This window comes from Varanus komodoensis, unplaced genomic scaffold, assembly GCF_004798865.1.
Source record: "Varanus komodoensis strain SLA01 unplaced genomic scaffold, ASM479886v1 scaffold2, whole genome shotgun sequence".
NCBI lineage: Eukaryota > Metazoa > Chordata > Lepidosauria > Squamata > Varanidae > Varanus > Varanus komodoensis.
This window is the reverse complement of record NW_025335568.1, coordinates 11,861,573-11,874,576: the sequence shown is the minus strand read 5'-3', so window position 1 is coordinate 11,874,576 and position 13,004 is coordinate 11,861,573. Positions and strand designations below refer to the sequence as shown.

Genomic DNA, 13,004 nt, shown 5'->3' with positions numbered 1-13,004 from the left:
ACGACATCCTGGGCCGGCCGTCCATGCCGGCGCTGGCCGCCGCCTCCGCCTCGGCCTCGGCCTCGACGTCCGCCGCGCCGGCCGCCGGGCTGCTGGCCGGGCTGCCGCGCTTCAGCAGCCTCAGCCCGCCGCCGCCGCCGCCCGGCCTCTACTTCAGCCCCAGCGCCGCCGCCGCCGTGGCCGCCGTGGGCCGCTACCCTAAGCCGCTGGCCGAGCTGCCGGGCCGGACGCCCATCTTCTGGCCGGGGGTCATGCAGAGCCCGCCCTGGAGGGACGCGCGCCTCGCCTGCACGCCGCGTGAGTACCCGGCCCGGCCGCGCTGCGCCGCGCCGCGCTGCGCCCGGGGCCCGCCAGACCCGCCCGCTCCGGCAACCGCCCCGCAGAAGCGCCCCCCCCCCCCGGGCCCTGCCGGCCCTGCTCTTCCTTCCCAGCCGGGCCCGTGGATTCTGGGGCCTCCAGGGATGCCCAAGGGGCACCCCCGATCCCCAGGGTGCCCCCCCCGCCGACGCAGCTCCCCCGTTATCCCGGCTCCCGCAGGGGTGGGAAGCTCCCGCGCGCCCTGACCCCACCCCTCCCTCTTCCCTGGCCCTTCCCACGTGCCTCCCCCGGGGAGGACACCCTCATCGCCCGGGCCTCGAACCCGCAGCCTGCCCGTCTCCACTCAGCCGGCGCACGGCCTCCCCGTCCTTCTCCCAGGCTGCACCTCGCTTTGGACGGAGGGAGGGAGGGAGGGGAAGGAACAGCCTCCGCGTGAGCGCCCTGCCTTGGCCCCTCGCCTCTGGCCCAGCCCGCTGCGCCGGAGCTCCCGGCCCCGAAGGGGGAGCGCTGCCCGCGCTGCGCCCCGGCACCCGTAGCCCTGGCTTGGTGGCGTCGCCCGCGCCCAAGGCCCCGGCGCTGCCCAAGGCCGGCTCGCAGACGCGCGCCCGGGCGAGGGCCCCCCTCCGTTCGCGCGGACGGCAGGGAGGCCTCCGGGCAGGTGCCGCGCGGCGAGCTCCGCGCAGGTTGCTGCCAGGCGCTTTCGGGTTAGCGAGCCGCGGACAGCCCTTCCCCTGCAGCGCCGGCCCGCGGGAGCAGCGGCTTCGCTTGCGAGGGAGCGCGCCCAGGCCAGGCGGCCGCCGCAGGGAGACCTCGGGCGCTCGGGCGGCGGGCGCTGGGGCGGCGCGCTCTCGCGGGGGTCGCTCGCTCGCTCGCTCGCTCTGCCGGCGCCGGGGGCAGCACCGGGCGGGCCGGCTCATCCGCGGCATCCTGGCGGCTCCCGGGGCGCCGTGCTCCCCTTCGAGAAGCCGGCCCTCTGCCTCTGGCCGTCCTCCTTGCTGGATTCCTGGCAAAAGACGCCTCCTCTCCTGGCGGCCCAGCCGCTCGCTCCCTCCGACCTTCCAGCCCAAGGCGAGGGGCCAGCCGATTCCACAGATCTCTGCTGGACCGGCGCCCCACCCTTAAAAAACACGAAGCAAATGAACTCCAACCGAGCACTCAGGTTCACTAGTCTCCAGGTACTTGTATTACACAGTCTGCAAGAATTTCGCTTACACCGGTGCGCTCCGTTCCTATCTGGCCATTTTGCCACGAGTCGAGCTGCTATTGTACGGGGAACTCCTGGGAAACAGCAGATCCAGCTGAGAGCAGTTGGATTTACTCTTGAGTAGACATGGCCACAGCCATCCTGCTAGCGGGGCTTTCTTTAAAAAGAAAGAAAGGAAGAAAGACAAAAACGGTTGTGCCATTGACGAAGGGAAAGAGAAAAGGTTGATTTTTCTTTAAGGCATGCATTTTCGATGGAACGGGCCTTCCTCTCTCTCTCTCTTGGGTGAAATAGGGTTTCATAGTACTTAAAAATTATTTTGTGACTACTTTCATAATTCTAAGTAATTTTATTGATCCTTTATTCATTTTTCCCTTTAAGGATTTTTTAACCTAAAATAACATTCCTTTGGTATGAAACATACAGGACTCTTATAAAGCTGGCAACGAGTTAAATGCATATTCTTTCCTTTGTTCCTTTATTCGTTCGTTTCAATCTGTATACTTTCTTCAATAAAACCAAGGAAAACAAAAAGAGATTAGAAGTGTAATCATTCCTAGGTGAATGATCCGAACCTCTGTAAAATCCAGATTCTCAATCACCAAACGGAGTTTGCAATAATCTCCAGTTGCCAAAAATATCCTTTCCCCAGCAAAACATGTTTTTTTAATTTTAATATCTACATTTATTTTATTTATTTTTTACTCTCCTATGAGTAATTTCCATGGGACTCAGCCGGGCTTCTTTCTGAATAGATAGGAGTGTGCTGTTATTCTGTCCGCTAAAATATGCCCGTCTCTCTCTTCTCCCCCTCCCTTTCCCTGGTCCTTTCTCTAGATCAAGGGTCAATTTTGCTGGACAAGGACGGCAAAAGGAAACATACCAGGCCGACGTTTTCGGGCCAGCAGATCTTTGCTTTGGAAAAGACTTTTGAGCAAACGAAATACTTAGCTGGGCCCGAGAGAGCGAGGCTCGCCTACTCGCTGGGGATGACGGAAAGCCAAGTCAAGGTGAGCCTCAGGTCAGACAGGAGAATGCCACCCACTGCTCAGCCGGGGGGTGTGAGTGTCGGAAGACAATTGGCCGAGAGGAGGTGTGGATGGACAAAGGAATTGGGGCTGGGGCCATCGAAATCGGCCTCATCCTGAAATGAACAGGTTGGCTCTAGGCGCCTCCATATGGCCAGCATAAGACATGGGCACTTTGCACAGATTTTGCAAGGGAAAAGCGTCCCCACTCTTTACTCATTTCCGGATGTAGATAATTATTATACGCATATCTGGCACAAGTTTTTTATGATTACGAGTTGCTTAATTTCTTAATTTTAATTATACCAATATTCTATGTATAAACTTGCCTAGAGCTTATATTTCATCTCTCCGAAGTTTTGGATGACCACCTCACTAATTCAATGAATATTTAGACTTATCATTTCAATTTCTAATTATCCCCCCTCCCGAACAGCCTTGTTCACTCTTTGTTTCAAAATATATTCTACTGAGACTGAACAATTTTAATCCTTCGCAGAGATGGTGTTCAGTGTTGTTGGAAAGTAAGCCCGAATAAATGTTTTTCTGTGAATATATGGCTTGAGGCGAAGCAAAAGAGGGAGTGGGTTAATGCTTAATGCTTTAAAATCCTGGTGCGTAGAGCTGCATCAGGTATTCATATTGAATTGTGAACGTGTTTACTTGTGAGTAAGTTCCACTTGTTTCCAAGTAATTGGATTGGGTCTGTGAGGAGCTAAAATGAGGCAAGAAGGTGTAAAGTCTTAAAAATGGCATGAAAAAGCAGCAATGTTGTGGCACTGGTTAAAACAAATCAGTGCCATAAGGCATGACTTATTGGCTGCAATGCTTTGTATACTTATCTGGAACTGAGCCCTTTGGAGAGAGTGAGAGTGAAGGAGGTTGCCTAAGCAAGCGCAGAGTTCAGACTGTCGCTTTGGAAGGCGAGGCTACTCCAGAGCGCAGAAGGTTCGCAGATCCCGTGGTAGCAGGTGCGGTACTGCTGTTCACACAACATTAATGGGGGAAACCACATATTGGTTGTTTGGAGGATTCTGAGTTCAGGGTTCTGGTTCCCACTCAGTCACCAACCTTACTGGTTGGCTTTGGGCCAGTTACTCTCTGCCAAGCCCCCCTCACAGGGTTGTTGCTGTAAAGACAAATAGAGAGAAGGGGAACCTTATAAACTGCCTTGGGTTCCTTTCCAGAGAAAGAAAGGTGGGATAAGATGATGATGATGATGATGATGATGATGATGATGATGATGATGATGATGATATAGTAATAATAATGTAAGCCTGGCCATCAGTGAGGGGCAGCTCTGCTCTTCAGCCTGCATGTTTAGAGAGAGGGAGGGATGTTAGCAGGTTGACCGAAAAACAACAGCAAAGAACAAAACAAAAGGGAAATGAAGAGCTTGCTGTGCCTTAAAGAGGAGCCTGTTATTGTGGCAGAGGCCTTGCATTCTCTGTCCTCGGAAGTGTAAGTCATAATCAATTTGTTAGTCTGTAAAGCAGCACAAGGCTCTTCTTTGGCGATCTTATTATAGCGAGGACAGCTTGTATGTCAATGGATTTAAGTGTTTTAGTTGCAGTTCATCATGCTGGGATTTAATGACAACAACCAAAGAGATAATTCTGGGGATCAGATTTCTCTCTTTTGAGGGAGAGAGAGACTCACACGCAAAGTGGTTAACTTTATCATTCTGGGATCCAGAGCAAATATATCTGAAATTTGATGCTTCAAAAATTCTCCTCCTCAAACCCCTTCTCTCTCTCTCTCCTTCTGCCATTTACAAGGCAATGCTATGAATGTCAGCTCAGAAGATTTTTCCACTGTGTTCAATGGGGCTTACTTGCAGGTAAAGGTAGGGAGGTTACTGTAGTGCCCTGAGCCCTTTCAAGACTGCAGTCCTAACACTCTTACTTGGGAGTCAAGCCGACTCAGGTGGATTTTCTTTGGAGTAAACATGTTTAGGTTTATGCAGCAGGTTCGTTCGACAGCAAAACAAACGGAGCACGTGCTTTGTTTATTTGTTTTTCAATTGGTTCTGACGGCTGTGCATTTTTACCTGGGAGGAAGTCGTATTTAAGAGGGCGGTCTTTACTCCTAAGACCAGCAGATGGGAGCCGTGGCATCTTCCGTCAGACCAGCACGAAACAAAACGTTCGCAGAAGAACACGATGTAAGGGAGCGTGCCATAAAATAGCATAGACTGACCTAAACCTGCAGGGCAGAAAACTTAAAATGTAGGGCATTCCCCCGTCACGAGGTGAATCGCTACACCGATATACTCACTTACCTGAGAGTAAGCCCCACTGAACTCAGCGGGGCTTACGTCTGAGTAGAGAGGGCTAGGATGCCACGATGCGCTTGCCAAACTTTGGCTGCCTGGATCGCGCCTCCCGGTTTGTCTGCTGCGCTTTGGCGCGCCGAGGCCGGAGGACTTTCCTGCCCTTCGGCGCAAAGGCGCTTTTCCTGGGGCGTCAGAGCCGAGGGGGCGCAAGCGAGAACCGAGCTTCGGCCTCGCTGCGAAGCGCCGCTTTCCTCCCTCGCTGATCGCGGGGAAAACCAGCCTTTGCGGCAGGAAGCCGTCGGGGGACGTGTCGGGATATCTGTCTTCGCCTCTGCTCTGTCTCTCAGCTTCCTCGCTTAGCTTTCCAAAGCGGAACCGCGCGGCGCGTCCTTCGGGGCGAGTGCGCCTTCCAACGGGGCGCAGGCTCGCGTGGGTGGGTGGGTGGCTGTTCAAAGGGGGAGGGTCCTCTTTTCCGCATGGCCTCTTCTTCCCGAAGCTACCTGGCGGTCGTCATTTGTCACTGTAAACATGTGGGAAAGGCGATGAATAAATTAGCGGGGCCTTGTAGAATAGCGGCAGGCAATCAGCCACTTATTGGACCTCGGCGCGAGGGGGGGGGCGGAGGGGCAGTGTGGATCGGGGGGTCCCACCCCCGCCTGCCCCACATCTGAACAGGGCTGTCCAGGCAGGCCGGGCAGTGTGACGACTACGCTGGCTCTTGCGCGTGGTTAGTTCTGTGTCGGAGCGGGAGTTCGTTTGCTCTGCTTTCCCCGCTTCTTTCTCAGTGGGTCGGGCCAGGCGCGCCCTTGCACGGCCGGGCGCTGGATCCGGGGGCCTTGCGCGCCATAGGATGGCGCTGCAACCCTTCCGGGCCTGGATCCAGGCCTGACCCTGCCGCGAGAAGCCGCGTTGCGGCCGAAGCGCCCAGGGTTGCGCGGTGAGGGCTGGCACCGGGGCGCGTTTGACCCGCGCGCCTTCCAGACGGGCTGAGCGCGTTTATAACCTTCTGGACTGAACGTGCTCCATTAATTCCAGGAGGAGACGCTTGCTCGCTCGCTTTCGTTGCCTTTCCTTTCCTTTCAAATAGTTCATTTATTTTTCACGAGAAAAGTCCGCACAGCTGAATCATAATAATTTTAAAACACTGTACACCATCGGCACAAATATAAAATAAAAATATAGCATTAAAACAATTGCCATGCTATTCATCTTTTAGTTAAAATCCCACTGTGTCAGATGAGACTGACTGCAACCACGTATCCGAAGCGCTTTTACTTGGGAGTAAATTGCACTGTAACCAACTAGACTTTCTTCTGAACTAACATACATTGTCTTGTCTGAAAGTACCAAGCAAGCCTGGGCAAGAAAGTAACCTTAAGCGCAGCTGATTTTCTTGGAGGGGGACCACTGATTTCAGAAGCAAGCTACTTCAGCTTCAGTGGACATGGTTTAGTTGTTACAGAGATGCAGCTTGATAAAATGATCAATAAAATGATGATAAAAATGATGATGATGATGATGATGATAGCAGCAGCATCTTAAAGCGATAACAAGGAGGATAAAAAGATGCAACTTGCTTATTTTCCCCCCCAGCCCAGATAATCTGCTTGTGTAATTTTCCATCTATCCAGGCCTTTGGATTTACAGATCTAAGAAGCACGTGTGCTTTCCCTTTGAATTACACATGAGAATAGCAATAATAAACAAGACGGTACATATTTTCATGATAGAGATGGGAATGTATTCAGCCTTGATACTCTCTGTTTGCGTCTGGAGAAAAACAAATCAAATGAGACAGATGGGAGAGAACGGGAAAGTAAATACTGAGGGAGAATGAAGGAAATAACATAAAACTTAATCTCCAAAGGGAAAGAAGGAGCTAGGAAATGATGCAGTCTCCAAGTTGGTATGGTAAAGCATTTTGTGGGAAAACGTTTCTGTGTGTGATTGTAATCCTGTACATAGTTGGGCTCCTTAGAAGGACAATCCTAAATGTGGATTGCGTCCAGTGGTTGTCCTACTTAGAGTAGACCCATTAAAGTTGATCGCATTTAACGTATAACTCCTTGGTTAGAAAACCACAACTGAGCAGAGTAAGGCCCATTCATTTCGATGGGACTGTAGCCTTAAACAGGCGTTTTGCACAAAGTGGTGGTTTGAATGGAAAATAACATGCCAAAGGGTGAAACAAAGATAAGGCCAGTCATCCTCCACCCTTTTAATTAAGATGTTAGTTTGGGAGGGGAAGATCCCCTTAGCTGCTAAAGCTATGAACTTGCTGTCACTTCTGGGTACCATCCAGCCAAAGTTAAGCACTGCAGAATACCAATAGGAGAGATTCAAGCAAATGCTTATTTTTAAATTGGCGATCCTTCAAAGTATGCAGAAGGAGAGCAGTTTGTCATGTGATGGTGTCCCAGTGCTACAAGTGTACACCACTTTTATGCAGGAGGCGAAAGGGACAGTTCTTAGTCCAAAGGCTTTTACAGCTGGGAAAGGAAAAGTAGCAAGGATTCCACTGAACAAAAGCATTGGCATCCATATGCAGCTCCCCACTAACACTGAGTTAATATTGTTTCTTATCATTTTATTATTTTATGCCACTTGAAAGTTACCTTGGCCAGATTTAGATCTTGACAAACAACATGTAAATCATTGCAACATGTTTTCATGTGCGTATTTACTCAGAAGTAAGTCCTACTGAGCTGAGTGGAGCGTAGCATTACACAAGTTTACTTAGGATCCCATCCTTAAACTGAGCTGTGGTTGGCCGAGAGTTTAGAATGTCTACTCAGAAGTAAACCCCATTCAGTTGAATGCTGCTTACTCTCCAGTAAACAGCTGCAGGATTATTTTCATTGCCCAGAGCTGCAGTCCTATTCATGCTTACCTTGAGAAAAATGTATTTCTCTCTGCTTTCTCCACACCATGCCTAATTCTGCACACCTTTCTTGTGCTTCCCCTTACTGGTCATTTTTCTAAACTAACTTCATGTATGTGGTATACTGGTACCAAAGGTAGTATCAGACTAATATTTGTCTTCTTAGTAATAACTACGTTACAAAAGAGCTGTACTGTTTGAAGAAAGACCAATCAAACAATGAATGCTCTTGTCCTGATTGCTAAACAAATTAAATAAGTGATTGTTACACTGTATCTATTGGTGTGAATGTTAACATGAATAGCAATCATACAGTGATGGTTTCCAATTATTCTTGATGCTAATAACTGTGCTGTGACTACTAATTGCTATTAATAACTCATTTGCAGTTCTGATAAGTGATTTAGTTCATAGTAGCATAAACAATGCTTAGATATTAATCTATGATGTGCTGAGGTTGCAATCTAATGCCCCGTTACCTGGGAGTAAGACCCATTGGACATAATGGGACTTAATTCTGAGGAGACATGGTCAGGATTGCACTGCACAAATACGAATCATCAAATCAGTTGATTACGGACTGCATAAAAGTAATTGTTATGGATGTCAATGATTGTCTATATGATGGATGGCCTGTCAGCTCCACTCAAGGCAGTAATCAAAATGGAAAGCACAGTGATAACTTCATTTTCTTGGAAGTATATTCCCTTGATTTCAGTGGGACTTATTTCTCGGTTTTTCATATGAGTAACTTCAGATGGGCATCCACATGCATGCCCAGGCGCCCCCCCCCCCCAACTTAAATGGGGCTCCAATCTGAGATCTATGGGGCTAGCCATGCAAATGTTCAGGTTGGAGGCAGAAGACTCTCCCTTGTCTGTTTCGGAGGGCAGCTGAGACGCAGGATAGCTGGCCCAGTGGTGCTAGCCACACACTCACTTTATTTCCGTAAGGACTAGCTGCATTTGTGCGTCAGTGATACACAACCTGTGTGGATGTGTTGTGGTGGAGATGGGTGAGGATGCTTCTTCTAAGGAATACCTGCTATCCAAAGATTCGGTTACGTTGTATCCGTACTAATTTGCAGTATTTGTGACACAGTAGAATGCAAGCAAATAGAAACGAAGCAAGACATCTTAATTAATGGGCTGCATACAGACTTAGTTTTGCCTGAAGACTCCTTGAAATCAATGCATCCTGAGTTGGGACTAACTTGGCCTATTGATTTCAATGAGTCTACTGTAAGAAGCCAGAAAAGCAGTGGAACAATAGCCTATCAACAGCACAAGGGTTCTGCCTGTATTTTAAGTAGCCATGGGCAGAAGGGCTGACTTTTAATTAGTATAACACCAGCATAAATAGTTATCCAAATAAACAAGCTAACTTTGGTTTAGGAGGGAAGAAATTTAGTCTGGGGGGAAAATAGGCTTGGTTGGCATTTTAATGTGGACTTACCTAATTTTGCTCTTTCAAAGCAATGTATTGATTAAAATCCATTATCCTCTAGCATTTACATTTCTCCAAAAGTTGCAGTGGAGCTTTCCAATCAAAAATGCAGACAAAAGCTCATATTAGGGGGAAGTGCACACAAAGATGTCTATATTGATGAAAATAACATTCAAAATGCATTATATTAGATTGGGAACTTAAGTTTCCACATAGACTGACGGCAGATCTCCAGAGTTTCAGAAAGGACTCTTTCCCAGAGCTACCTGGAGATGTTAGAGCGTTGAACCTGGAACCATCTATATGCAAAGTAAGGAGGTCTTCCACTGGATTACAGCCCTTCCCTAGTTTTAACTGTTTTGCACCCAGGGAGTGATTCTCCTAGAAGTTTTCCTGCACAGTCTTCATGGAAATTATTGAGAACTATGCAAGGACACCACTGTTCACAATTACACCTTATTTCAATAAACAAAACATGAATTTCCATGCTGCATCACAAGGTTTTTACTTATGAGTAAATTCTATCCCTTTCACTGGATCTGATTTTCACATAACAGGATTTAGGATTGAATCTGATTATTGTATAAAACTGATTATTTCCAAATGTCTCTGTTTAACTAGATTGGCTGTTGGTCCTCTGTGTTTGCATGTGCATGTTTATGATAAACCAAATAGACTTAAAATCCAAGTACTGATGTTAAGTGCGATGCAGATCAGAACCAGATTAGTAGAAATAGGTGGTTCCAATATGCCATATAATAATTATCCACAACACCATATATATATAATACATGCGCATATGCACACATACAGAGGAAGGCTTTTATGGCATAGCCCTTAGAATGAAGATCTATATGATCAAAAGCATAACATACACAGAAAACAAGAACACCTAGATAGCTGGAAAAACAGATTAAGCCAGTTAATTCAAACATTATAAAATTGCCACATAAATTCCAATAGATCCCCAAATAATAAAGCTAAGACAGTTTAAGAACAGCTCTGTTATTTCAAAGCGTCAGCACAGGAATACCTCTGAACTAAGTTTTTAAAACCTGCTTGAAAGTGTGTAATGTTGGAGCCATGCATACCTCTGCATGAAGTTTTGCTCTTCCTTCAGATTTATTAATCCAGCTCAACTGGATTAATCGATTAATTATTATTAACCCTTCCCTTCTCCATTCCAGTTTTGTAATAGCAAATGTGGGATCACACATTCATGATTTTAGCAAGGTAACTCTGGTGTGCTGAGGGGGAGCTAATCCATGTAAAATAATCTAGGTAGGGTGGTATACCTGGGGTTGGCCTGAGAATAGGAAAGGGGACGTCTATGGTGAGCCTATACTCAAAATCGTGGCACCAGAAATGCTGAATTCTTAACAGAAGAAGCCACACACTTGTAATTTGGGATCAGGAGTGTTCAATTTTAAACAGTCACCCTTTAAAACCAGATAGCTTTGTTTACACAAATGAGTATTGTTTCCAGGCAGGGAAAGTTCCTTTAGAAGGTATGTATGGGACATACTCTGACAAAAGTTGAGCCACCTCCCACCCTTTCTTGGTGCCCATCGAGTTCAGTGGTTGAGGAGGCTGTCTTTCACAGCAGTGCAACTTGTCATTTGAGCCTAGTCATGTTTACTTAGAAGCAAATCTGACTTTGATCAACGGGACTTACTCCCAGGGAAATGTGCCTAGAACTGCAGTCTCAAAGGTCTTTAATTTGGGGCTTGGATTATACCGTTTGCTTCATTTCTCTCTCCTCACCACCCAAACCATTAGTAATATACTGTGGGCAGGGTGGCTATGCACAAGTCCTTGGCAAGGTCTTGGTATCTTCATCTTTGTGTGCTGTTGTTAGAATGATAATAAAAATCAAGGTAAGTTGGAAAAAGAAACCCTGTCAAAATTAAGAGGTAGCATATAAACATCTGACTCAGTGTGGATGGACAGCAGGTCTCTGGGGTTTCAGGCAGCAGTTCTTCCTGCCCTACCTGGAGGTATTAGAGACCACACCTGGCGGGACTGTTTCCCACATATCTCCATTTCCAATCCTTTTCCACTTGGTCAAATGCTGGTAGACTGGCTGGCAACAAGTCAGCAAGGAGACATTTCCAGTGCATCCTTATGGATGAAATGGGATTCTAATATAAGCATCTATTAAGTACAAAAGCAGAGGAGAACATACCATGTGGCTTCACAGATAAATGCTCAAGACCCTTGAATCAGGACAGGAGTGGTGCATATTTTCCACAGATGCTCATTGATACAATGGGAATTGTCCTGTGCATGAGAGCACCATATGGGTAACAGGACATATGTGGGCCCCACAACCCTGGTGCCCAAGGACTAGTGGTTCTTCTTAGCCTGGGGGGATTCAGAGCTCTGATCTTGAGCAGGTAGTCAGTGGGCTAAAATGATTCTGGTCTGGAGGTAATATTTGATTCAACTGCTGCCCCACCCTGTCACCCTCCAAAGGGCTTGCAGTGCGGTTCCCACGATCTACCCATTATTAATGAACCATGCTGGCTGGGGGTGATGGGAACTGTAGTGCAAACTCTCTGGGGGACACCTGGTTGGGAAAGACCGCCCTAGGCCCTGTGCTGAAGGTGTAGCTAAGAAGGGCCGAGGTTGCTCAGTTTTTGGAGGGTATAGCTATAGCTTTCCTGTTTGTGATTCTAAAATTAAGTGTTGTGTGGCTTTGGATGGAGGGGAGGCTAACTTTTAGATCAATGCACCCTTAATCTTACACGGGGTTGTTAGCTCTGAGTCAGGCCACGGCTCTGGGGACTTTGAACCCAGCTCCAAACAACCTGCTCAGATGCAAGACCCACTGAGCCAGTATGTGGGGTGGGGTGGGGATTGCAGCCTAAATCTGCTGGAGTAACTCCTGGGCACAGAACCCTTTGCCACCTTATTTTTTCTTATGGACAAGTAAGTGAAAACAGTTTACAAATTTGTCTTGAAAAGGCTTGCAAACCGGATCGTTTGTGCCCTGCTTTTTGAAGCTCCCCGCTGCTGCTTGAACCTTCGGGTTGACTAGCAGCTTGAGAAGTGCTGCGGGTCAACGTGTCAGGCAACGTGCAGGGGCGGGCTTCTTCGGCGACCTGCTTCGCTCCTTTCCGCCAAGTTGCGCTTAAGAGCCCGGAGGTGTGCTGCAACGCACGTGTTCCCTTTGGCTCGGCTGCGAGGGGAGCCCTTGCAAGGGACAGGCGGCCGATCCATCCGGATCCGCGGCTCCGGGTCGCTCCGTGCGGGGCTCAGGGCCAGCCGGCGCCTGGCGACAGGCGGCGGCCTGCCTGCGACGGGCCTCACGCCGCCCCACTGCGCCCCCGCCCCGTCTCTTCCCCGCAGGTCTGGTTCCAGAACCGGCGGACCAAGTGGCGGAAGAAGCACGCGGCCGAGATGGCGACGGCCAAGAAGAAGCAGGACTCGGAGACGGAGCGGCTGAAGGGCGCCTCGGAGAACGAGGACGAGGACGACGACTACAACAAGCCGCTGGACCCCAACTCGGACGACGAGAAGATCACGCAGCTGCTCAAGAAGCACAAGCCGGGCGGCGCCGGCGCCAGCGCCAGCCTCCTGCTGCACGCGTCGGAGAACGAGGCCTCCTCCTAGGCGGGCGCGCCGGCCCTGCGGCCCAGCCCGCGCCCGCGCCCGCGCCCGAGCCCCAGCCCCGGGCGGCGCTCCGCGGACCGACGCACAGAGCTATTTTTCTACCGCGCCGGAGGGGGCGCGCCGCCGCCCGCCCGCTCGCCGCCGCCGCTGGGAGGCGCTCGGCGGGGGGCTGCCCGCCCGCGCTCCTCCCCGCAGGTGGCAGGCAGGGGATCGGGGCCTCTCGAGGGAGCGCGCCCC

General features: G+C 49.6%; 1 protein-coding gene across 1 annotated transcript; it reads left to right on the top strand.

Moving 5' to 3' along the window:
* Window positions 1–23: 23 nt before the first annotated feature.
* NKX6-1 (NK6 homeobox 1) lies at window positions 24–12,767 on the top strand. The gene is made up of 3 exons (XM_044429129.1): window positions 24–297; window positions 2,360–2,532; window positions 12,504–12,767. The coding sequence occupies exons 1-3, from the start codon at window positions 24–26 to the stop codon at window positions 12,765–12,767; spliced, it is 711 nt and encodes a 236-aa protein (XP_044285064.1).
* Window positions 12,768–13,004: the final 237 nt, after the last annotated feature.

Excerpts from the sequence above, each read along its gene's own strand:
- NKX6-1 (XM_044429129.1), top strand. The coding sequence starts at position 24 with ATGCCGGCGCTGGCCGCCGCCTCCGCCTCGGCCTCGGCCTCGACGTCC. Across the intron at positions 298-2,359 it reads GCGCCTCGCCTGCACGCCGC|ATCAAGGGTCAATTTTGCTG; the intron begins GTGAGTACCCGG and ends TCCTTTCTCTAG. Across the intron at positions 2,533-12,503 it reads TGACGGAAAGCCAAGTCAAG|GTCTGGTTCCAGAACCGGCG; the intron begins GTGAGCCTCAGG and ends TCTTCCCCGCAG.